Source organism: Syngnathus leptorhynchus, chromosome 1 (assembly GCF_054491065.1).
Source record: "Syngnathus leptorhynchus isolate UIUO chromosome 1, UIUO_Slep, whole genome shotgun sequence".
NCBI lineage: Eukaryota > Metazoa > Chordata > Actinopteri > Syngnathiformes > Syngnathidae > Syngnathus > Syngnathus leptorhynchus.
In genome coordinates, this window is record NC_141195.1 from 25,552,205 (window position 1) to 25,578,534 (window position 26,330).

Sequence of the window (26,330 nt, forward strand, 5' to 3'; positions counted from 1 at the left end):
GTTGGCTGGCTGGCTGGCTGGCCACAAATGCATGATTCATGTGCAAGCAATTACACCATTGCACGGGCCTCTTCTTGAAACTGGAGAAAAGGAGAAGAGGAAGGCCTTCTCCAGTGACTGAATCTGAGAGCAATTTCAAAGTGGCCGGCCACATGGAGCATTTCACAGAGCTAGTTGGACAATTTTCTTTTATTTTGTAAAATAGATGCTACAGTCGTGCTGTAGAAGTGCACCAAGAGACAAGAAAGGGACACGCAAGTAAGGCAAAAGAAAACAAACAAACAAAGGATTAAGGGCTATTTGGTTGACTTTTCAGGCAAAGGCGTCACCTTTTAAGGCATAAATATTTTGGACCTCCAGGGAAAAGTCAGCTCCTAAACATTGCAGTGCATGTACAGCGCAGGTACACTGTATTCATTAGCTTGCAGCAAACGGGAATCCCAAAGTGTCGCGTGTCCTTCAGTGGTCATATCACGTTTGTTCTTCACATACATTCCACGGACTGTTTGAGGGGGTTAGGGACGAAAACAATTGGTCCATTGTCACTGGTTCACATCAAGGCCGTGTATGCGCTGCGCTCTGTCCTAAAAAAAGATACTTTTGAAATATTTTTGCTCGGAATGACATTGGCGTCAAAGTGGACATGATCCTCTTGCCATCTACCAGAACTCACTCTGGAGATAGATGAATAGGAACCATGCAAACAAGAAAAAGCATGATCGCATATAGTAAAAACTCACAGTGAAAAGTTACAGTATGCTTTGTCGTAGGAAAAGTTCAGCAGTCTGTTTCACTCGCTCACATGTACACACACACACACACACGCACGTCGAGCATATTGTTTGCACTCGTTATCTGTGGTGATTTCGTCCACCGGAGGATACACGTGTGTGCGTGTGTCCCTCAGTGACTTGAGCGCACAAACACGATGAAATGAGCATACTTGGGACAGAGTCTCAGTGTTGTTCTTTGGTCGTGTTCTTCCTTCATAATCTTTCCGTATGTGTACGAGTAGCTTATCCTTTTGTACTGTACATCGCTAAAAAATACATCTGCATCAAATAAATTAGGAGTCCAGAGAAAATACTCGTACAGCTCACACACAACAAGCACACTCCCGTCCTAAGGCAACTGGGCTTTGTGCTCGCTTGTGCAGAAAAAAAAAAGCCTTCAAACACCACCAACAGAGCCCTGCGTGTGTGTGTGTGTGTGCGTGTGTGCGTGTGTTTGTGTGTGAAGGACAAAACACTAACAGCATTTGTCAACCCTGTGGGGTGTTTTTTGTTGTTGTTTTTTTGGGGTGGGGTGGTCCATGGTTAGCTGCTAGGGGGGCCACTGGTCAGGAAGTAAGTGGTCATTTCGCCTTTGCCCTTCACCTTGACCAGTCCTCTGCAGTCCAGCTGGTAGCCGTTGTTGGCCAGCACGTGGTAAAGGTCTGTGGTCACCTGGCAAAGAACAACGCGGCACATGTGACATCGGCAGTCGGCCGGCCAGAGAAAAATAGCTTTGAGCAAAGCGTCTGAAAGCTGGTATACATTGTCAAACAAGGCCTACTTTCGTATCTACACTGATACTTCGGTTTTAAAATCAATTGAAGATGGATGGCCCCAAAGACCTGTCTGTCCCTTTCCAATAGAGAAAAATGGACTGTACAACAGGTGGCAGCATTGCTCTGTTACACTCTAAAAAAAAAAAGCTCTTCCTCCCTCGTGGCAGTGTGCGTTACCTGAATGTAGTCCGGTACCCCGGTGCTGTCCATTCGACTAGCCACATTGACCGTGTTCCCCCAGATATCATATTGGGGCTTCCTGGCTCCAATCACCCCGGCCACGACTGGTCCCATGTTCAGCCCTGAGGAGCACAACCCAACAATTTGTCACAAAAACTTTCCGACTGGCAAAGAAGCCGGAGTGAAACAAATGTCAGCACAGCTTACCGATTTTCATCTGGAAATTGTTGAAAGAGTGCTCGTTGATGTATTTCATCTGCTCCCTGAGCCTCATGGCGTAGTCGGCCAGCGCCAGGATGTGCGAGCGACCTTCTCGGTCGTAGCTGGAAACGTTGAGGCCGGAGGCGGCCATGTAAGTGGAACCGATGGTTTTGATTTTTTCCACCTGACGGAATCGCTCCTCACTGATGATCTGGGAAGCAGAGCTTTGATTGAACAAACAGGGAAGCTGAACCTACTGAAAGTTTCAAAACTGAAAGAAATGATCAAAGAGTCAATTATTCAGCGAAAATATTTTTTGCAAAACCAGAAAATCAAACACTTCATTTCATAAAAGCAAAACAAAACAAACGTTGGCTTTCTCTTTAACATAATCACGTCAAATTTAGAATAAAACCGGCGCACAAAATAAAAAGAATGAAACCATCTCAACCGAGAAATGTAATAAGAAAAGAAAGCTAGCTTAATGTTAACATATCATGTAAAACCCCATAGACGGACGGGCTAATGTCAATGAGCATAACTTCGACTGCAAACAACCGGTGCACAAAAACAAAGCCTATTTCAAAAAAAAAAAACAAGAGCGACGTTTTCAAACGACACCAACTTGTCATCCAAGTCCAATCACCCTCATACCTCGTCGAAATCGGCGATGATCTCGTTGAGCAGCCGGAGACACTCGACGCCCTCGTTGTTGCCCTCCAGCTCCACGTAGAACTCGGAGAAGTTGCAGATGGAGGCAAACATGACGGCCACGCACTCGCACGACTGGTAGTACAGCTCGTCGTTGCGCCGCTCGCGAGCCAGGAAGTGGGCGGCCACGTCTTTGGGCAGGATGTTGTGGAGCAAGCGGCGGTTGTACGCCTGCAGCTCCTCCATCTCCTCCTTCTCTTCGGTGGCCTAGGGAGGGGGGGCGACAAGGCAGAGGCTTTACTTCCTATTTGCATACTGGAGGGAGGAGGAGAAGTACAGAAGATGCCCTTCATTTATTTTTTTTATTTTTTTAAACTTTTATCCAACTTTCAACTTAAAATACGTACCTGCAGCTTCCACAGGAAGTCGAGGCGTGCGGTGGACTCCACCTGCTGGCCGTGCAAGTACAGCGCCAGGACAAAGACGGTCAGGATGACAGGGGTCATGACCTTCAGCGGCACTTTGGTCACACTCTCCAGGCTGTGGCAAGAGTTCACCAGTTCATCATCGGCACTAAGAGAGGCATCAAACAAGTCCGTCCGCTTACCACTGCTCCGCTGTTGCATTGAAAGCAGGCCTGTGGAAAAACAACAACACATGAAATCAGCTTTCCTGTCCGTCCGTCCGTCCGTCCGTCACTGCGCTGCGCTGGTGTTGTTTGTTGACTTACAGCGCGTTGGCTTTGACCAGCAGGTCGGCGTTGTCGAAGAGGACCACCTGAGGCCACTCCACCAGCAGGAGAAAGACCAGCTGGATGAGCAGCATGAGCGCTAACTTCCCGATGCTGCTGATGTGGAGGAACACCGAGCAGACCAGCAAGGTCAGCAGGACGCTGTAGCTGAAATACTGCGGTCCAGCCAGCCAGACAGACAGACAGACAGACAGACAGACAGCCACACAACGCACACAGCAAAGGCAACATCAGACCCATTTTTGTCTTCACACACAGACGCAATCACGGACACCGACCTGAGGGAACGGGCAAGGTACGACGTGGCCGGAACACACGTTGAAGCCGTCCTTTGCCGTCTTGGTGAGGTTGTGCAGCAGGCAGAGCGTCACCGTCGTATTCCGCTGCTCCTCAGCCACGCAGTCCTCCAGTTGGCTTCTGCTGCACGTAAACTAGAAGATCAGGAATTTTACAAAACGTCAAGTTGGGCAGATCGTGGACGAGCTTCAACACGTCCACACGCACGCACGCACGCACGCACGCGCAATGGTATCCAGGTATACTGCCGGCAACCAGCGTCATCACAAAACGGAGGGAAACATTTCAATCTGGGAACTTAGCGATAAGATTGTTTCTTTTGGACAATGTGCACATGGACTGGCGTCGTCTCCCTCTGCCTGTGAGGCAGACGTCCAAACCGCTGGTCAAAAAATGAGTCACCGATCGATGATGAGTGAAACCAAAACATGCCAAAGCGTACCATGTTAGCAAAGGAAGCGATGAAGAGGAGGAGGATGGTGAAGACCGCCACCATCGTGCTGTTTGCGCGGGACTGCACGATCTTCTTGGTTAGCGTCTGCAAGGCGACTGGGAATAGCTTCGAGATGGACAGACAGACAGACAGACGTTAGCTACAATGGCGCCACTCCCAGATGGCGAGATGATGTCTCGCTTACTTTGATGCAGGAGTAGATTGAACACATGAAGAGGATGTTGGTTAAGATGATGAAGATGCTAATATAAAGACCCAGCATAAGCGGCGTTCTGTGGAAGAGACGGACGGACGGACGAGGAAGAAGAAAAAAAATAAATAAAAATTCAAGAAGCTCATTAGGGCGCAACTCATCAGCTTGATGAAGAGTCCAAGATGCTTACATTTTTAAAACGATCATCTGAATGATACAGATGCAGCAAAAAACCAAAAGGGCGCAGGCCACGTAGCCGCCGAAGCCGTCGTCCACCTTTTTAGAGTACTGACGAGCAAACGCACAAAAGATGACAACTAAGTGGAAAGCAAAGGTGTGATCTCAAACGGCCGCACGTACTTTTTTCTCCAGTTCGGCAGTTTGAAAGGTGAGCAGGAAGTTCTTGACGTGGTCTTTGCGCAGCTGGTCGATGCTGCGAGCGTCGATGGCTCGGCCCAGGAACTCGTCCACCTCGTCTTCGGGGTTCAGGGCCTCTTGAGCGCAGCGGCTACAAAGGACATTTCCATCGTGTCTTAGCAAAAGAAAGTCATGGTAAAAATAAAAAAAAAAGGAAAAAAAGACTCACTTGTCCTTGCTGGATGCTTCGTCGATGCCCTGCGAAGAAAGAGGAAAAGGGAGATTACGGCTCGGAAAGCAGCTCAGACACCATTCCCCGGGAGACACGCCCATCTTTTAATTCATGCTCCCAGGTTGCAAATTACACAGCGGGTGGGTGCACATCCCGCAGAGACCAAAAGGAAACGAGGAGGAGCCCGACGATACTTTGTTCATGGAGACTTTCCAGGGAAAAAGACGTACTGGATTCAAGGATTTGAAAAGGTTTGGAAACTGCCCTCAATCAAATGAAGTGAATGAATGAACTACTGCTATTTTCATTCCTCGGAAAGGTAACACAATCAAATGAACACATTCAGTATGTGTATTCTTAGTCAGCTGCTGTCAAATTGAGTTTGAAAAATCTCACCATCTGCCTGAAGACTTTGGACTCCTTGGTTCTGGCGAAGGATCTATCAGGCACCCAACGCGGCATCAAGCCCTCGGCGGAGTTTGCGCGCGCTCGCTGCATTTTCGCCATCATGGCTTTCTCCTCTTTCTGAGAACAAACAAACAGACATCCAGCAGATTGTAAACTGCCGAGGCAAACGTTTTGGAGGTCTTGGAAATCAACCCACCCTTTTCTGACTGCAACCGAGCACCAAAAAAGTTTCAATGTTGTTCTCTTTCAAGTAGGCGTTCCTCTCCCCCCCGAAGCCGGGCTCTACTTCGTAATCCTCGTTGAGGTATTGAAGAGTAGCTTTGGTGATGTGGATGCGTCTAGACACACGCGTGCGCAGAATGACAAACCGGACTAGGGACGGACGGACGGCCGAGCGAGACTGACCCGGCCTTCCCGCCGGCCTCCATTTGGTTGGCCAGCGTGACGTCGTTGGACCACACGTCAAACTGCCACTTGCGTAGACCCAGCACGCCGCAGTGGACGCGCCCGCTGTGGATGCCCACTCGCATGTTGACGTTGACGCCCGTCACCTCTCTCACCAGTCTGCCCACACACACACACACACATGTCCGTCGGACTAGCCAGGCTGGCTCAAATACTTCCGTGGCGACTATCGTGCTCAATTGACAAAATATTGACTTTGATCCAAATCCATTCATCGAGTCATTTGAAGAATTGGATCTTTTACGATGTTACACTGTTGCTTGGGCGGGCGGTAAAGCACAAAATCTTGAGGAATGTCTTCATGTTCAAAAAAAAAGACAAAAGCATGTTTTATTCCATGAATGGATGTAAAAAATCGGCAAGAATACAAAAGGAATGAATCGCTGCAGATCCTGCATCTGTCACATGGCTGTTTTCGGATTCATCAGGCGGCGCGTGGAACCTGCGGATCTTTTCCCCAAAAACTGTTGACTCAAGATCCTCAGTCAGAATGATTTGAATCGGTAGGATAAAAAAAAGTCCGCATCTATCGGCCAACCGAGCGGCAAGTTCTAAAATTCCCTCGAACTCGAGTTAAGTCATGTGACTGCTAACTGCTGATAAAGAGGCTTTGGTGCTTACGTATTATCGGGAGGACCTTTGATTTTTACTTTTTCTTTTTTTTCCACATGGTTTGTTGGTTAGTATGAAGATCTAGATCCATAGTTCCATAGCTCCATAGCCCCGGAGCTCCATAGCCCCGGAGCTCCATAGCTCTTGAGTCACTTTTGGAAGCAATTGCGACGTTCTGGCCTCCGGAATTACAAATGTAATGTTATCGTTTCAATAAATAATTTACTTTAATTTTTGAGTCGTTTTTTTAAAGGTCCTCCCGATAATACGTAAGCACCGAGGCTTTTTATTGTCTTTATAAATGTGCCACTTGTTCATTCCATTCATTCACCTCGGGCTCAAGTACTCACAATGCGCATGACGAGAAATGACAGGAAACGGCGTGGCGAGGGACTTACGAGATGGCTTCAATCATATCCACGCCCATCTCCACGCAGCAGTGGGCGTGGTCAGCCCGAGGTTCGGGCAGCCCCGAGACACAGTAGTAGCAATCCCCCAGGATCTTGATGCGGAGGCAGTGATTCTCCTGCGTAGTAGCCAGGACACTCAGCGGAAGTGATGTGTCGCGCAATGGGAGGGTCACGTGACCTCCGCCGCGGCGCAGGCTCTCACCGATGCCAATTTATCGAAACGGGCAAACAGCTCGTTGAGCGTCATGACAAGTTCCTGCGCCGTGCACTGAGACGCCAGGCTGGTGAAGCCCTCGATGTCCGCAAACAAGATGCTGCGTGAAAACGCACAAAAACAGAAACAATAAGCATGGTAGCACTTAAGCTACCATGTGAACAAACTGCTTCATGTTTCCAGAAATAATCAAGTGGCACCACACGATAGAATTTGGGTCCCATTTAAACGGAGACCAAGCTGCGACCTGGTTTCTTTCTTCCCGATCGTCAATCGCCACGGCAACCTGAAATGCACATCGTACGACTAATGGGCTGCTTACGTTGGGCTCGCATGGGGTGAAAAGAAGGCGTGAAGAAAACGGAATCTTTTTGTCTCCAATCTCGTTTGAGTTGATGTTTTCGCTTGTTGAAAAAGCAAATGATTTGCATCACGTGGAGCTTTTTCTGCGCAGGTTAGCGTCATTGAAGACAAAGAAATGAATCATTTTTCTATCTCTGGCCTGATATTGAATTGCAAGCAGTCCATCGTGGGAACTCTGATGAATGAGTTCCAGTTGACAGTCAGCAGTAATACGCATCATGTGACATTTTGGCGGTTATATTCCAGCCATCCGCACGAGTGTGCTGACTTTACCTAACATTGTCATGTTTTTGAATGTAGATCTTGTGGAACATCATATCTTCTTTCTTGGCATTGATGTCAGCTTTCATCTCCATGGCGACGTGCCTGGGAAGCACTGACAGTAGGAGGCGCTCCTGAGAGAAAGCGAGCGCAGCATTTGCGACGTCAAGAAGGCGCAATGAGTCACGCTGCCTTGTCAGCACGCGCGCGTGTGTGGGAAGGAAGGCGCTACTCTAAAAGTGGCGTGATCCCGCTAAGCATATGGGAAAGCTGAGCCAAAGGTGTTGCTCTTTTGTACCTGCTGCTGGTTTTCTCTCTGCAGGTGAATTCTGGCCTGGATGTATCCTCGGGTCTCCTGGAAGGCTTGTCTCTGGGACACTTCAGCGGGGTAGTGGGTGCAGATCCCGATCATGTTGGTGCACAGGAAGATGACAATGTTGGCGCTTATCTGTAAACATGTCATGTGATCAATACGTGATGATATTGCTCCAAACATTGGATGTGAGACTCCAACTTGTTATCCCAGAAGACATCAGGCGGAAGGCAAACTATGGCAGGGCACATATATGTCATCAGGTTCAGAACATGAGGATGAACGGATCACTGCTTAATGACAGAAACTTGGAAAAGACGCAGAAAGACGAGCCCCGGAGTTTGACTAAATGACCTCGTCAAGCCCTTTCCTCTTTTTTTCTTTTTTGCCTTTAAAAACAAAAAACAAAAAAACAAAACACTGATCCCAACGTGATTTGAACACGCAACCTTCTGATCTGGAGTCAGACGCGCTACCATTGCGCCATGAGATCTGTCCAGGGTTCATCGAGGTAGGGCGAAACGCTGCCTGCGCACCTGCTGCATGACAGCAGCAACTCAGGTTTTGCTCAAGGACACTTGGATGTGGTCATAACGGCTGGGGAGCAAACCTCTAGGTCGGGAGACAAACACAGTATGACCCCAGCGTGATTTGAACACGCAACCTTCTGATCTGGAGTCAGACGCGTAGATACGGCTTCAACTGGTGTAGAGTGCATCTCCTAGCAAGGAAAAAGCAGCTTTGGATGTTTTGCTCAAGGACACTTGGACGTGATCATAATGGCTGGGGATCAAAGCTCCCACCTCAGTCACTCTTTTTAAAAAGGAATGACCCCGGTGTGATTCGAACACACAACCTTCTGATCTGGAGTCAGACGCGCTACCGTTGCGCCACGAGGCCTCTTCCGACATGAGGGACACCTGCAAAATGTCAAAATTGAAATGGTTCAATTTGAAAAACTGCTGCTTTGCTATTCTTGCACACCACGATTCAATCATTCTAGAATGAACGCACAATTTGGGCTGACAAGTGAAACGGTTCAATTTGAAAAACTTCAATGTGCTTCTTTGCTATACTTCAATCGTTCTAGTAGGAACGCACACTGGAGCTACATACGTATCATCCTGGGGAAATTAGGGAGAGAGGCCACGTGTTTCACTCTGTACGTGTGAGTGACCCACAGTATTATTTATCTATGGGGGAAGTTAAAATGGATTCAACATCGCGTGAGCCTTCTGGGGTCATCCACCTTAAAAGCATTCCTCTTCTATGCTGTGTGTGCGTGTGCGTGTGCGTGTGCGTATGTTTGACAGCATACATCTGTTTGTCACTTCTTGTAGGAAGCGACAACGTCGCGATCTGCGTGAATGAATACACAAGCGTGCGATTTCATTCAAGCACGACAACTTTTACGTGACTTGGACAAATCATCCATCCCCACAGCTGAGCCTCAAACTGTGGACTTCCCCTCTCAAACACACACACACACACACGCACACAGTGTCAAGCCTGGGAAAGTCACTTGACCCGTGACCCCGGCACAGAGCGTTTCCTCTGAAGATCATATCATGAATAATGAGAAAAGGTCCAATTGCAATGGCTCTTAATAGGGTCAATATCACCATAAAGTGCCTTTAGTGTCCTTTTCAGAATGGCACAGTGAAACTGGGGGCAGAAGAATGACCCTTCTGAGCTGGAGATCATTTCTAGATGTAGGACAGCTGGAGCAATATGCATTTCCAACTCTGTCTAATATCGAGTCTATGGGGATCAAGTTACACACGTGCAAGTCTGAAAAAGTCTCAAGCCTTAACCTGCGACGTGTCCAAAAAGTCCCAAGTCATTTTGTCTCGGGCCACATTTGACCATACGGATAGGAATGAATGAACAGCTCATCATACGTCAAGCCAATTCAAGACTAAAACAGCACCGGCAAGCCTCACCGTTGGCGGCCATGTTGTTGTGTGTGTGTGTGTGTGTGTGTGTGTGTGAGTGTGTGTGGGCGCCTGCCTGCGTTCGTTCGCTGGCTTTTATGACAGCAGATGGAGGAGGTTCAGGGTACCGTTCACACACGCACGCACATTCAGCCTTGAAAAAAATGCCAATAAAATTGACTCCAGATGGATGGTAAACATTTAAGCACGAAGCTGCGAAAAGAAAACTTGGGAAGCACTTCTGAGAGAATATTTACACTGCAGACACACACACACACACACACATGGGTGGCCACATGTTGCCACAACAAGAGGGAAAGCATGTGACAGACAGCTTTCACCAGCAGAAAACGCACGTCTGGCTAATTCCACTGTTTACTCCAAAGCCCAACCAAACCTAAGCAGTCAAATAAACACAAGCATCTCTCTCTCTCTCTCTCCCGAGTTGAACCCTTGTCTGCGCTTACGTTTACTGTGACGAACGTTTGGACAGCAGCGACGTGGCGGACCAGGGATTATTAACGACACTTTTTGAACTGCTGCATAAAAATGGTCAATTAGTGCCCTCGAGATAGAATTGAAATGAACACACAAAGGGGTGTTTGTTGTTGTTGTTCCGTTGAAATTGGACACAAGCCGCTTTTTGTGAACAGATTTGGAGTCCATCTCTTTGAAAAGATTGGGGTCACAAACACAATGGATGTGTTCTTTACACTCCTAGCTAAGCACTTATTAAGTGCAGTGTTGAATTGACAGAGCATAGTCACTCAATTAGGACTCGGCCGCTGCTGGTGTTTATAATTCAGTGAGAGAGCCCGTCCAATCTAACCTGATCACGTTGATTCCTAACGGATGGCTCGGAACAGTGGGAGTGCGCTAACGAGGTTAGCTAGCCTATCTGAGACAAACGGCCACCTGTACTTCCCAAACAACCTGCAACATAGAAAAGAGGACGTCCGTCCATCCGTCCGTCCGTCCGTCCGCCCATCCACCCGCCCATCCATCCATCCGTCCATCCATCCATTTTAAAAAATGATATGGACCGTTTATACGGAGGATTTTCACGGCTGGGTCTGGAAGGAATCCCCCGCAGTAAACGAGGCTTCATTGAAGACTTGTTATCTCAACTCACATTTGGACTGGAGAATCTCCAAAGCGTTCCTCTGCTCTCAGGCTATTGGCTCAACTACTTTCCAAACATTGGCTTATAAGGTGCGTCTACCGCTACGCATTTTTGAAGAACAAATGAAGGAAAAAGAGTCCAGACACGAGAAATCCTTTGCGTCTCCTGCAGGCGGGCGGGCGGGCGGGGATCAAACAAAGCACGTCATTGCGACCCACTGTTTCACGGCTGTTTCCATGAGATAGACACTCATTGAGAAGCTTCAACTTCTCCATTCATCCATCCGTTGATTGTGTGTAGCGCTTTATCCTCAATCACCACGTGGGTGTGCTATTCAAATCCAAATCAACGTTTGCATGGCCATTGACAACAGAGGGCAGGCAACCTCTTTGACTTGGAACCGTCAAAGTTTTTCAACCAATCTTCCATGTGTTGACTTACTGGTCACACATGCATACTAGAAGGACGAATACAGGAGCTGTGGTAAACTTCTGCTTCGGCCACCATAACGCTCACTTTCGAGAGGTATTAAGATGTTTCAAATTTGAAATGACATTTGCAAAACAATGAAACAAAATTGAGAGCAACAAGAAATCAATCGTTCAAATAATGTCTTGCGTGAGTCTGCTGAGATTGAGGACCTAATTAAGAGCCCGGCGAGTGTAAATACGCAACACAAATATTTAGTTTATCATCGAGTGTGTGTGTGCCAATGGCTCTTGAGGAAAGTGTCTGCGAGTAGCTCCCGGTGGCGCAGCAACAAAAATTGATTATTAACTCTTGTGAGGATAAAGGCCAGGCTAAACATGATAACAAACCACATGGGGCCCATCAAATAAAGTCTTGGTCCGGTTTGGATTCATCAGGCGGCAGCTGAAGAGTGGGAGAGCATTGTTTGCAAACATCTCTTTGGCCTCCATGAGGGAAACATTCAATGAAATTTCTTTCAGAGACAGCTTCTTGAAAACATATCGAAAGGAATCAACTCGTACACACAAAGGCAAAATGGCTTCACACTTTAGCTTTGTCAAATGTGTCTGGCTTCTCATTGGAGCTTGTTTGTAACAATTCTCAAGGAGTGAGTTACGGGCTCATGCCGGGGACTCGTAAATCTATTTCCACCAATAAGTCGGTGTTGAGGCTGCCAAAACACCAACAGTTTGTCTGAATAATGATCAAAATAAACACGGAAGAAACTTGCCTCATTTGCTCCTAGGCAGCATCACTTTCATTTTTCTGTGTCTTCTTGGGGGTTTTCCTGCCTGTTTCTAATAAAAGGAGGGTTCCCAATCTTGATGCCGTTTTGGCAGCACAACATTACTTGCGGGCCTCTCATCATGCGGAACCCGAGAAAAGCGGTGCCTCATCTGGAAGCGCAGCTCCGGCCAAACTAAAATTAGCCTCAGACGACCACAAACTCAAAGGCCGGCCGGCCGAGGCCAATTTCGCACGGACTCCAAAGGCCCACATCTGCACATCATCAATGAACGCTAACAAACACAATGAGCTGATGAAAGAATTGTAACACAAGAATGAAGCTGGAGTTCAAGCTTTGACTGGACTTGCTGTGGCCAAACAGGAGAACCTTCCCAGAAACTGTAAAATTGCAGGTTGAAATCAACTGTAACCGCCATTTTAGCTTAGCATGCTTTGACAGGCACATTTTCCCTCAACTGCGTGTGGTTTGTCTGTAACCAAATTTATTTGACTTTATTTGAGTACTGTTTAAGCTTCATTTACTGGTCTAGTATCATTTGGGGCTTTAACTGATTGAATGCCAGCCATTTTCTAAGCCTTTGGACAACGGTCCTTCTGTTTGATGTTTTTTTCACACAAACATCGTATGGGGCAATTTTATGTTCGGGAAATTCCGCTTAAGTGCCGGCGGCTTGGATGTCATGTCATCATGAATAGAAAGTCCACATATTCAAGAAGATAGTTTTTTTGCTTCAAGCAAATTGATTGGTATCAAAAGAGATTGAAATGATTTTTTTCCGCTTTATTTCATTGGCTCCGTTCACTTTGAAGGGGGTCATTGCGGACATTGGCTTTGATGAATTCATTCCACAAATACAACATTTGCAATATGAGCCACTCCAAAATGTGTCCAAATGTTGAATGCTGAAAAAGTTGTTTTGGATTTGGAACACCGAATACAAGGTCATCCATCCGTCATACTCCGCCTCAACCTCACTTGACCTCATTTGAGCCAGCAACAAAGAATTCACTCTCCATGTGCCTCTTGGCCTTTTCCCTTGACTTTTTGTGACACTGAAAGGCCCATGGTGGTAAGAGAAGATAATCCACAGGAAGTTAGAGTGAAGTCAGTGACCGGATTTGAGCGAACAAAGAACTTTTATTTGGATCTCGTGTCCAGTGTTTGTTTGGGATGTTTGACAAGAAGGCGCACCGAGCGAGCGAGCGAGCGAGCGTGTCGAGTTAGCTTCTCACGCAAGCAAACCAGCCAAATACTAAAAGCTAACGTGTAGTGTCGTGCTAAGGCGGGTCTTTTATGTAGCGTGTCATTGGATTGAATTGGTGTTAGACGTAGCATGCTATATGCTAGGCTAAATCCTGTTAGTTATTACATAAAATAGGGCGGGTTGTTAGATGTAGCGTGTTATATGGTAAGAGGTGTTTTGGTTTATTTCGGCTCGGTGTTAAAGTATGTAGCGTATGAAAAGTGTTTTCACATTTTATGTTAGTGGTTGATTTGTTTTAATCTTCCATCCATGATCCACTTGATTGTTTTAGCTGATTCATATTAGAGCGCAATAATGTTACTTTCAACAAAACGTTTTGTTTTTATGATATAGGCAATTTAGAGTTCATTCATGGATGGATTGCTATGGAGGAATTTTTGTAGTGTCATGGGACACATAGCACAAGTGCTACAACATCAGTGAATGACATAAATCTGATGGGGAATGCACAAGTATGCGTTTGTCCCAGTGCTGTGAGATTAGGCTAGACCCAGAAAAAAAATTAAAAAAAATCAACATTTCAGAGCATTAAGGGGGGGTTGGGGGCGCACTCCTCCTTGTTGGGTTGTCCGCAACAAAGCAGCCATCCTACAAATTGGCTCCCAGCCCGCTCACCCACATGCCACGCCACCCCACTCACCCTTCCACATTTTGTTACTGGAGTAAAGTAACCCTAACCCTAACCCTTCTTTTTCAAATGACTTTATTTTTACTCCCCACGTTTGAGAAGAACATTTGACGTATTTACTGCTTCTTCTTTAAAACGGAGACTTTCTGTCCTCGGTATGAATACTATTCAAGTTGCTGAAAGTTCCCTGCCAAAGCTAATGCCCCCACAACCCCACCCCGGATAAGCAGAAGCAAACAGTTGGATGGCTGGATGGATGGTAACTTAACCAAAGCGCCAATGTTCACTTCTCTGCTGGCTTTGCTCACTCATCCCAACTATGTGACAAAGTCCAGACCTTTAAATATGCAACTATGAGATAAACGTCAAGAAATTCCATCCCCTTTTAAGCACAATGTACAATAGATTTGACCGGAAGGCACGCTGGATTGTGCATTCGGTCCCTCGGACAACAAGTAAACAGGCCTCGTAAAAATAGGACGATTCAATTACATTCAATGAGAGGAGCTCGGAATAACAAGGCAAGAGTTCAGTTTCACGGGAATCAGATAACACTCCCCTGTCGCAGCAAGTCACTTTCCAACTCTGATCATCATCCGCAATATTTACTCTTACCTCTGTCCAAAACATACAAATCAATACCGTGACCAGAACAACAAGTTATACACGTGAGCGGACGTGCTCCAAAAACATTTCCAAGTCGTAAATATCATTCCGGAGGAGTAAGAAGAATCAAAGGGATGCATTTGCAATTCCGGAGCTTGTGAATGACCGAGGGGCTGACTTGAAGCCGATCACGAGGAGGAGTCATGCGTGCCTTGACAAAAACGTCTTTTATTTCTGCGTTTCCTTAGGTCTGCATCATTTCAGCGCCGTGTCAAATTGAGTGCTGGCCTCTTCCGGACTGGCAGATACAACCGATTCCCACAAATGAGTTAGATCAAACAAAACATGATGACTATGACAAATATAACATTTGAAATATATATATATATACGTAGCAAAATAGGTGCTCTTAAAAGTTTGGTGCTTTTTTCCCCCACAATGATCAACAAACTTAATATATTATTGCGGTACTGCCCTACATGCGTGAGTGAGCAAAATCACAATTTAATACCATTTAGTTGGGATTTTAGAAAAGGATCATCTTAGTAGATCACATGCAGAAACAGAGTAATAAAACAAGGAATAGAAAATCAGGCCAATAGACAATTTTGCAAGCAGAATGTAATAAAAGACAAAAATGACCGCCCTTGTTTTGAAAGTGACGTCGCTGCATTTCAGTGCTTTTCTTCATCTTTCAACCAAAAAAACTTCATCACATGAATTGCTTTTTGGTGTGCTCTACATCCCAAATGGTCTTGTGTTACTTTGCTATTGCAACAAGTGAGTGGGCATCATTGATGATAAGGCAACGTGATTCTTTGTGAGGTTTCTGCACTTGAGAGAGAGGATCCTGTGACTTCTTCAGATGAATCATGAGACGGAGGCCTCGTTAATGTGGACCAAATGACTCATGTTCACTCACAGAATATAGCGTCAAGCTTTTTGCTTTAGCTTGTGACAAAGAGGTGTTGTGGTAACGAGGTAAGCCATTTCTTCAAAGGTGGCCAAAGTCATCACCACTCTCTCTCTCTCTCTCTCTCTCTCTCTGTATATACATATGATACATATATGTGTGTGTGTGTGTGGTTTTTTATATATATATATATATATATATATATATATATATATATATATATATATATATATATATATATATATATATATATATATATATATATATATATATATACACATACACACACACACACACACACACACACACACACACACACACACACACACACACACACACACTTACACACACTGTGGATGGATGTACTTTAGTGGCTTTGTGTGTGCGCTGCATTTGAAGAGCAGGACATTGTTCCGTATTTGCGCAGCGATGGCAATCATGTTTGTCAATTACAACACGGTGTGGCCATTCATTCCACTGGCTGTTGACTGTTTAACTACGCGACAGATAACGTGACCGTTGTCTTGTGTTGACGCTGAACTCGGACACACAGCTATGGTTTCACTTCACGGAGAAACAACAGGCCGTAAAAGCCCGAGCACGCACGCATTCCACGCTGATCAACATTTAACGCCACTAATGGATTCCAAATATATTTGTGCTGGCCCGTTGGCCGTCAGCCACGGCACTTCAGCCTGGACGTATTTACTTTCACGCAGAGCAGAGCAGAGCAGAGCAGAGCAGCCAAGTTGTTAGTAAACCACGAGCGGCCATTGGAAGATTGCAGTCACCCGGCTATTATTAGGACAGACTATTATTTTCCTTCTTGTTGGCCATGTTTTAAGAGCAATATTCTATTCATAACTCATTCCCAACTGTTCTTATGCTTGTTCTTCTATGGTTGTAGCAGAACATCAGAAGTCATCTGGACACCCATTCAGGAAGAATTATAGTTGTGCCTCAAGTTCAATTCATTCCTGGAGCAACCCAAAACAGATGGATCTCAAATTTGTCTCTTGTGACACTTGTTGTGAAAGCGTCAAAGAAATGTGCTTTGAGCAAAGTAAGTAAGATTTTCATGCTAACACTGCTAGCATCACTAGAGCGTCTCCCCACTCAACCAATCCCTCACCCCCTGTGTGTGTGCGTGTGTCTCTGGCCATGAGCCTTCATAATGGCACGCAATGATGAAAGTGTGTAGCCACGATGACTCGTCAGAGAGAAGGAAGGCTTATCTAGCTTCAATAAAATAGCAGCACTAGCGAAACTAAGATAATATTAGCACTGTAAGCAAGCCTCAGGTGCTACCACACTTATTTGTAATGTGTGTACTGTAACACTAACATTTATTGTTCAATTGTTTTTTTATTCCTTCGCTGTACAATTTTTTTTTTTTCATTAGAGACGGGGCCAGTGTCGACAATTTAAGAACTACGACAAACATGTTTTTATTTCCCAACCCCACCTTTAATATCATACTTCAAAATTCTATGCACGAGTAAGATTTTTATACGCCCTCGTACTCTGTCATTCGTCATGAAAGTGTTTGTGTGAGCAGTGGCAAAGGTTTGAACTCTGGAATGATCTCGTGTGGACTACATTTTCTAACTTTCATATCCAATTTGAAATGTTATCGTCTCATCTTTTTAACAATATCCCCCAAAATCTTAGATGTCCATAAAAAAGAAAAGAGCTTGCACGAACGAACCCCTATCACAGTGTGTTGCCATTACTCGGCGACAGAATGTGTCCTTGGGTGTGGCCAGCTGACCTCGAAGTTCTGATCTAGATTTAAAAAAAAAAAAAAAAAGATGACATCAGCAGTCCATATTTCACCATTGCCAGAGTGCGTGCCAAGTCCAGTAATTGCATCAATGGTTGGAGTGGCCAGTGCAATTGCAGTCAAATTTTCCTTATGTAATAGAGCTTTAAATGAATGATGTCATGTCTGTGACATTTCATCAATGGCTATCTTGCTCCCCAGTGTTAAGCGCAGCGATCAGTAAGTTTCCATCAGTCAGTCCGTCCGTGCGTCCGTCCCGCATCCGTCCGTCTGGCCCCACAAGAGTAGGAACAGGTTTTTCCTCCCGTGCTGTAACAACACACAATAACAAACAGCCCGATGTACTTTTGATAAAGCGTCTGCCGAGAGCTCCTTCTAAGGACCGGCCAGCCCAAATGATCTGGCCGCAGGCCAAAGGATCATATCATATCATATGTTTGCTTGAATGGAAATCCACATGACTTTTTTCCCAAGCGTCTGGTTATGTTAAATCACATCATCATCCCTTTGAAGCCAACGGAAGGCTACAGCTGCTCATACGTGTGTTATGGAAATACATGGACTATTTGAACAACACAACACGTCTGTCTCATGTAGTAAGTGTGTCTGGTGCCTGTGAACAAAGGAGAGACAGGTGGGCTGTTGTAAAGCAGACTCGTCTGGTTGACACCATGTATGTTGCTTTAGATATTACAAGCCCCTGCCTGGCACAGCCTGAGGCTCAAATGATCAGTCCCGCATACTTTGGGTTCATCATCGATTTTGAAAACTAAGAATCCAGTTATGTGCTCACAGAGTCCAGTTAGGACTGGAGGATTTTGGACCAACTGGAGACGCTTGAGGGATAGGACTGGCTGACTCGAACATAAAGCGCATTATAGTCGTCGAGACGAGAGCACGGATTCAGTCCAAAAGTAAATTCATGTTCAAACTATTTTTTGTTTATTGGCAGTGATAGCTTTGAAGATTCACGCAGCACATGTCCACAGCGCTGCCTCCGAGACTGAAAATGCCATTGTTGCTAGCTAGCGCATGTGGCCGCGGATTCCCAAAGTTGATGTCTTTCCACTTTGGAACGGTTGCAAATACACCATAGGACAAGACTGGGTAATCTCCTCAGAATGTCTGTCCTCCGACGTGAACTTCCTTGGCTGCCAGAGTGGCTTTATCTTCATCACCCTTGCAGCTGTCCGCCGAACCCCCTCAGAGTCGAGTAATGAGACATGAAAGTGGCCGTGAGTGCGGGGAGCTCAGTGTCAGCTCTCTGGGAAATAAAAGGTCGCTTCGTTTGAGATGGATCTTTTTTTTTTTTTTTTGGGGGGGGGGGGGGGGGGGGCAAAAAAGACTGGCAGCTCTTATGAAGTCCGTCCGGTGAGTCATACCCACACCATGTATCCGTGTCACCCTCATTACATCCATCATCCCCCACCCCCATGGAGGAGGTCTTTCACCCAAAAAAAACCAACAACCCGCTTTTATCCCAACCGTCATCACTCTCACATCTTCTCAGCTCTACGTGCGGCATGGACATCTCCACAGGGAAAATACAAATAAGGGCAAAACAAGAGAAAGCTGGGAGGAGGATGAAGTCCCAGAAGGAGAATGCTACTTTCCCAGATCAGGGAGCCTAGCCATGTGACGCAAAGTTTGTGTGAGGTTATGTGTGTGATATGGAGAGCGTGACAGGCTGAATGGGCTCTCACAAAAGTCCAAGTAGCCTGGAGCCAGACAGACGGATGGATACCTGCTGAAATTGAGCTTACAATGACATAGCGCTGCTGTGAGAAAAGACAGAGGTGGCCAAAGTACTCACGCTCGCTACTTAAGCGGAGCTACAGACAGACAGCTCAACAGACTGACAACAAGACAGATATTGATTCCGCCATTCTGGAAATTTACCGTCCGAAATATCAAATGTTAAAAACATCAAAATATGAAAAACTTTCTGTGCAAGATGTTTATTTCAATACACGCTTGAGTCAAAGTAAAAAACAAAAGTACAAACTGAAATTTATCTTGTGCTGTGTTTTTTTTTTTTTTAAGCTAAGCGCTAGTTAGCATTGTTTCAACTTTATGATTCAAAAACAGCTTTGCTGATTTTGTGAACTGCCAAACAAAACAAAAAAAGTCAAATTAGGTCACGATAAGGACTAAAAATACACTTCTATGCTTCTTTCCGAATGTTGCAGAGGTGTCAAATCCAGGTAGAGAAAGTGAAAACCATGCCGCGGTTTGGCTTCTCATCAACTGGCAGCTAAAGCGGCAAAGTCTTGCTTGTCCTAATCTATTGGCCTACTTTACATTTCTTTGTGTCACTGCTGTCCCCATTTTCCCCCAAGACCTAAAGTAAGTCATCAATGATTGACTTGACTTTCCTTCCCTCTAGTTGGCTTCAACCTAATTTGACAAATTGTCCCGAAAAATAAACGGCTACCTGATAAGCCTTCTTAAGGATTTGTACTTGATTACTTCCCACCACTGCCATTTATAGACACTCCAGTGTATAAACGTTGGATACGGTTCATCCCAGTCATAAACAAGCCCAAACAATGTTGCTATCCTTCCTCCCACATCTATTTTAAGCTGGAGTGAGAGAGCAACAATCTTGTTGGACAGTGCGCCATGCTTATGTTCCATCATTGATTTGCACGTTAGTGGGGGAAAAAGAGGGGCGGCAAAAGCGACCCGGCCGGCCGGGCAATGTGTAAATGTGCGCCTGTAGCCAGCCAGGCTGTCTGGTCTGCAGCTAGCTCTGCCTCCACTCCACGCACATACTGGAAGCTCACTCAACCGGCCAAGTTGTGTCAACATTGTCTCATTCCCTCCCAGTGGCCCCGCAGTCATCACCGTGATCGCTAAAGAAAAGCCCTAACCTGCGGCGCGTTTGACTTGGCAACTCCCACCCAAACGTTGTCGCCACAGACAAACATGAACAGTCATCTATTTTCGCAATGACTCTGTAAGGTGGCGACCATGGATTATTATGGGGGGGAATGGCGACACTACAAAAAGAAGGACTCATCTGGCGTTCTTTGTGATCCCAGCCAGTCATTTGACTACAATGGCCTCCTTGTCTCAAGCTGGGACCGAACGGCACCGAGCGACATGATCACGATATCGCGTAGCGCCACGATGAGAATGGAGGCGCGCCATAATCACCATCAGCTCGCTCGACCTAAGTCACCCAAAAAGCCACGGCAAGACACAGAAAAGCGCCTCTCAATAGATTGGACAGTTGGAGTGAACAAAAGAAAATCAATCCCACTGCTCTACCTGCTTCAGAAAGCTGCAAATCTGGACCATAAAGCTGGGAATAGCCTCACAGCTAAATCTATTCAAAGCCGTCGACTTCCCTCTGAGACTATTCATGGTTTTCAGACCCGGCCGGAAGCAAATAAAGTCAAGCAGCTGATATCTGCTCAGACGATCGTGACATCTCAAAGTGCTCACAGCTGCTTTTCATAAATCAACTTTTTCGTTTATCCTGCTTTTATGTTGTTGGGAATCCATCCAGATTTTTCATCTCATTTAGATTGTTTTTGATTATGATTTCTTTATAGTGTTTGTAGCGTATGGCGTGGCGCTAGAAAGAGATCGAAAAATGTCATTGGAGAAACTGACGAGACCCTGGGAAGGATCTACTTTCCACACGCCGAGAGCTGGAACAATGTTTGTCCTATATCGATGCGGAGGGAAAGAAAGTAGGGCGGGCGTCTCCATATGAGGACAGTAACAACATTGTGCTCCATTGTCCGTCGATGACGGTGGGCCGCCGCGGTGGCCTGCCCGCCGACTATCTCGTGCTCACACATGCCGACCGACGGCAACTGAAGGGGGAAAAAAAAAAAAGCAATTGGAAGCCTTTTTTTTTTTTTTTTAATCAGCATTGCCCTACTTTTTGGGTATTGTACTTCCTTCCCATTTTTCAAACCATTCAAACTTCCAAAGAGTTGAAAAACTTGTTTTGTTTTCATGTTCAAAAAAGATGCTCTACGCATTTAGCATTTCCCGGCTGGTTCACAAATCCCAACTTCCAAACGCTGAGCTCATTTAGAACATCATGGGAAGTATTTAGCACGTTCCCCCAACATTCGGACATTTTCACAGCGGAATTCCCAAACAAAGAGATATTTGACATATCTCCCTCTTTTCACATTTCTTGACCGATTCAAACCATTGGAACTTCACATCTCATATTGGATACTTCAACAGTTTAGCTTTGATCTCACACACAAATAGCATTTTCCAGTTAGCAAACGACACGCTAAGCTGCTAGTTCTGAAGAGCAGGACCTGAATCCAAGTTTGAAATGATATTGTAACATACTGACAGTCCTTTCTCATGTTTTGCCAGAACATTCAAAACAAGTCATGAGGTCAGTTTGACCTGGACCTGTTCCAAAACCTGAAAAAGAGCCATCATTTTTTTTCCCATCTCCATGATCAACATTTAGTACATTACTTCTCAGTGTAAAAAACAACCACCTTTTAATGTTCAAACATGTCGAGTTTGGCAGCACGCTCTCTCCGTGCCTCTATGACTTTGTCAAACCATATGAAAATCACTTTGTGTTATAGGAAGTTATTTGGAAAAAAAGAAATGAATGTAATATCAAAAAAGACGTATACGATCTTGTTAATGAACTTTTGCCATTTACGGACTGTACGCATTTTTCCTAGATGGAAATCACAAAAGTACGAATGCAGCTTAAGAAACATGACCGCAAGGTTCTATTTTGGCAGAAAAAAAGCGAAATCATCTTTTGTGCAAAATGCTTCATTCGAATCTGTTTGCGATGTTTCGAAAACGTTAGTGATGACATCAGACTGCTGAGCTACTTGGCGAGTTAGGCTTCGCCATCTAGCTAGCTAGCCGCTGATCGGTTAGCCGGTGTATGCTTGTCAGTAGTCATGAAAAGGTGGAGCGTTAATGACTGCCATGTTTAGGCTGGAGCACAGTCAGGAAACACACAAGCACAGCCAGAAGGCTTCAAGTCCGGCCGGGCGGGCGGGCGAGAGAGAGAGCGTAACAACTGCGACTTACCAATTCCGAGATGAACGCGTCGTCTCGATTTCGCTGCCACGCCGTCAGCGTGTGGATGACCGACAGCGTGATGCCGCTAAGTACGGCGGCTCTCATTCGGACAGGCAGCAGTGTGTAGATGATGTAGACGAAGAAGACCGTCCACCAGACGCCCTCCGAGGCACTGCGGGGGTTCACCATCAGCAGCCCGTACACCTGGATCACAATCAGCACCCCGATCACAAGGTAGCTCACAATCCACATGTAGTCCTGGTGGAAGCAGTTGCGGTTGCACACCACCATCACGGCCAGGAAAAGCGCCATGGCCACGCAGAGGACGCTGACGTAGGCCACGTCCGGAGCCCGCTGGATGCAGTGGAAGGTTAGCATGACCCCGCACACCACCACCAGGACCCCCATCAGCATGGTCAGAGAACTCTGGTTGAGTCGGAAGAAGTAGCGCTGGTACAGACGCTCCAGTTTAGCCGACTGGAACTTCTTTGAGTGAAAAACCCACAAGACTCGCATCCAGCAGTCGGCGGCGCTCACGGCCTTGCGCCGGCCTTCGGCCGATTCCCCAAAGTCACCCTCCTTCCTCCCCTTTGCTTCGCCGTCCTCGAAGCCCAAGTCTACTGCCTTCAAGCCCAGATCCACTCCTTCGCCCATCCTTTTCCCGTAGTGGTCCTCTTGCCATCCGCAGTGCAGGCCCAAGTTCCCTCCGCTGGTCCCCGCTCGAGTGTGGTAATGGCGGTGGCCGAGCGCATTCCGGGGCTCCGGCTCCTCGGGGTCCCTGAGACAGCTCATGTAGCGAGAAGTGCATAGCGAGGACTTGGCGTTCTTCTTTTTGCCATTGCGCTCCCCCCACGCCGTCTTCCGCTCGTCCACTCTGCCCACAAAGAGGCCTCTGGCCCACGACATCCTGTCCGCCACAAACAAGAAAGACGTACGTTCACAAAACGGCTCTCCAATTAGCTTTCATATGTACATGTTTTTTGGGGTGAAGAGCTGTCGTCGTCACGTCGACTCTCTCTCTCGCGTTCTTGATCCATATAACGCGCTCAGTTGGGACCACATTTGGGGAGGAAAATAGGCCTCAAAGTTCAAACAACTTCAAACATATCAGCCGTCAGCACTGCTCGCTAGACGTCATTTCAGCCAGCATCAAAAGATGAACTCGCCACGTTTGTTTGGGTTGGATTTTATGAAAGGACCTTCGTGGAATGACAACAAGAAGAATATCCAGTGTGACGTTAGTGCAGCCGTCTCATTCAAAGAGATTTTTGTCCAGGCTGTTTGGGAGGACTGCAGCACAAGTCTTGCGTCTATTTTATATTGGGAGGTTGCTACTTCCTGTTTTTGGCCCATAGCTATTGGCTGAATAGTACTTTCGCTCTTTTGATCTTCTTTATATTATCAAAAAGGACTTCATTTGGTAGAGTTGACTGGCGTGGATGTTTTGAAAAAGTGAGTGACAACAAACTAGCTAGGTAGCTAGCCAGCCAGCCAGCCACCGAGCGATTGGCCGATGTATGCTAATTGATTTACTTGTGATGAAAAGGTGTCATGTTTTTGACATTTTGTTACTCGTTGGTTTCATTTGACCCTTGCGTGACAGTTAGGAGCCTATTTTGTGCCAAACTCAAGTCCAACACAAAGCACGGCTTAACTGCGTGCATGGTCGGAGTTTTCTTTTGTTATTTACGTCGACACGCGTGGGTAGAAATGGGTGTTTGCGCCCTCGAGGGAGTGAACACAGCCAGCCGACTTCAGTCCTGCCATTCAAACAGCTTCTACAATTCCCTTTAAATTCAGCGCCCAGCACGGCAGACAAATTCCCAAAGACGCAAAATGCGTCTTTCTGTAAAAATAGAGCCCTAAATCACATTCATTGATTGCGAAAGTCATTACATTCGACAGCCTTTTCACTTGGTATGTTTTTGACAGACTACGGGAAGCATGAGTTGATATGTCTTTGTAGGAGGAGTCTAATAAGAAAATGGCTTTTACAGGTGCAGGTTTCCACTTACCTGGGTGGTTTGTTGGATTTAAGACTGCTCTTTAGGCTAGTTCATGCCAGCAGGTGCACCTTGTCAGAGGTGTTTCTTTCTGCAGTCTCCCAAAGTATTAATGTATTAGCCCTGCACACCATCCGTTACCTCTGTAGGCCTTCATGTCTCCTGGGGGAAACCAAAACACACACACACACAAAATCAGCTGCAGATCAAGATCAGACTACCTTCCAACTACAGGGCTTCTCTTTCTCTCTCTCTCACCAGTCGACCGGTCCCTGCCATCTATCGCAACAATCTGCTGCTGTCATTAGTGTGCTCCATTTGACAACAAAGGCCTCTGGAGTGGGCACCAATCAGAGATGGAGAGCTCTCCAACCACATTCAATTGTCCGTGCTTCCATGAGATCTTATGACTCACGTAAGCTAGCGACCTCCAAACCTAATAAGCAAATGAACCATGTGGAACTCGGAAGGTGCACGTGAGCAGCATGATCGGATCCGAAAGGAGCCTCATTCCCAAACGTATGTAGCTCCTGCTGTCATGCAAACTATCAACTAGATCTTCCCATCCCTGAGTGCAACCATTGGACCGGCCAGGCATGCTATTCCTATATACGGCGAAGTGGAACAGCCAGACCGATGCGATGGTGGCAGCGGCGGCGGCCAGTTATTACATAACAGGACGCTGGCTGGGTCGGTCGACAGCTCTCCGTGTTCGCTCACTCTCATGCAGCAGGCAGCAGGCAGCACGCTCGCGAGTGCACGCCGTCCGTCCGTCGTGCAGCCCCCGTGCACGCTGCCCTGACTCACGAGTCGCGGAGCCCAACATTCCGCGGGGCAACTTCACGCACGCACGCACGCCCGGCCGGGGATGTGTGGCAAAGAAAGGCCGGCCGACCGGCCGGCCGGACGCGTGCTGGATGTTTGGACTGAGATGTCAAGTGGCCAACACGGCGGAACGGTGCAAATGTAATCAGCACTTCTCTGGCAGTGTCACTTTGACGCATTTGAGCGCAAGGTTCACGAACGCACGCACGCACGCACGCACGCACGCACGCACTCGGTGTACCTCTGGTGAGGGTCGATCTCCCAACACCCGCAGCGGAGCACCTCCAGGTCCACCCCCGAGACTCCAGGTTCTACGTAGCCGCCGACGCTGGAGCCTGATCCGGATGCAGATGCGGCTGTGTGCCCCTGCAAGCTCCGACCTGAAGTCTGCTGCTTCTACTCTCTCTCTCGCTCTCTCTCGCTCTCTCGCTCGCTCTCTCTCGCTCTCGCGCTCTCTCTCGCTCTCTCTCGCTCTGGCTCTCTCTCTCGCTCTGGCTCTCTCTCTCTCGCTCTGGCTCTCTCTCTCTCTCGCTCTGGCTCTCTCTCTCTCTCGCTCTGGCTCTCTCTCTCTGGCTCTCTGCTGTCTCTCTCTCTCGCTCTCACTCTCTCTCTCGTTCTCTCTCTCTCTCTGGCTCTCTGCTGTCTCTCTCTCGCTCTCGCTCTCTCTTGCTCACCCCTTCTCTATCGGACAGCTAATGGCACCATCTAGTGGTTATAATTTCCTGTATCCCCCTTTGTATCTCGCTATCCGAGTCCTCGATATAAAAAAGGTTGTCTCGCTCTTTGCTGTTGTTTTTTCCAGCAAGTGGCGCCATTGGTCATCAACTTCACACGAACTCCAATTATTGTAAATCTCCAGAGATGGCTTTATATGTCCTTAAAAGTTTTGAACGCCAATTATGTTTTCAAAAATGTTACTTTTGCTAGCAAAATCGTTTTCTGACATCATTTCATGTTTGTTGCCAGGCTCTACTTTTGAAGAAGAAGAAGAATTCAATTGCAAAATTCAATTCCAAATTTGAGAAGTCTTCTTAGTCAAAGGGTGTGGATTGTGTTTAAGGTTGTTGAAAGTGGTTAAACCAAATAT

General features: G+C 46.6%; 1 protein-coding gene and 2 non-coding genes across 4 annotated transcripts; all 3 read right to left on the reverse strand.

Moving 5' to 3' along the window:
* Positions 1-171: 171 nt before the first annotated feature.
* On the reverse strand, positions 172-25,721 carry LOC147063072 (adenylate cyclase type 6-like). 2 transcript variants are annotated; one of them, XM_085925589.1, is made up of 24 exons: positions 25,485-25,721; positions 24,431-24,580; positions 22,701-23,322; positions 22,425-22,619; positions 7,897-8,046; positions 7,611-7,732; positions 6,963-7,074; positions 6,749-6,876; positions 5,679-5,837; positions 5,470-5,611; positions 5,262-5,390; positions 4,863-4,891; positions 4,637-4,784; positions 4,467-4,564; positions 4,268-4,355; positions 4,072-4,188; positions 3,611-3,763; positions 3,312-3,487; positions 3,189-3,218; positions 2,989-3,121; positions 2,585-2,848; positions 1,937-2,141; positions 1,727-1,851; positions 172-1,445 (listed from the first exon to the last, which is right to left on the reverse strand). In XM_085925589.1, the coding sequence occupies exons 3-24, from the start codon at positions 23,319-23,321 to the stop codon at positions 1,317-1,319; spliced, it is 3,453 nt and encodes a 1,150-aa protein (XP_085781715.1). In that variant the 5' UTR covers position 23,322; positions 24,431-24,580; positions 25,485-25,721; the 3' UTR covers positions 172-1,316. The 2 variants fall into 2 exon arrangements, with proteins under 2 accessions (XP_085781715.1, XP_085781706.1); XM_085925580.1 differs by having other exon boundaries at positions 22,425-23,322.
* trnaw-cca (transfer RNA tryptophan (anticodon CCA)) lies at positions 8,333-8,404 on the reverse strand. Its single transcript has one exon. It is a non-coding gene; the product is annotated as a tRNA-Trp (tRNA).
* On the reverse strand, positions 8,740-8,811 carry trnaw-cca (transfer RNA tryptophan (anticodon CCA)). Its single transcript has one exon. It is a non-coding gene; the product is annotated as a tRNA-Trp (tRNA).
* Positions 25,722-26,330: the final 609 nt, after the last annotated feature.

What these genes read in the sequence shown, in the direction of transcription:
- LOC147063072 (XM_085925580.1), bottom strand. Translation starts at nt 23,321, where the DNA reads ATGTCGTGGGCCAGAGGCCTCTTTGTGGGCAGAGTGGACGAGCGGAAG. An exon ending in TCGGTTGCAGTCAGAAAAGG is followed by an intron (nt 5,391 to 5,469) that starts GTGGGTTGATTT and finishes GTTTGTTCTCAG; the next exon opens with AAAGAGGAGAAAGCCATGAT. An exon ending in AATGCAACAGCGGAGCAGTG is followed by an intron (nt 3,122 to 3,188) that starts GTAAGCGGACGG and finishes CTCTTGCCACAG; the next exon opens with CCTGGAGAGTGTGACCAAAG.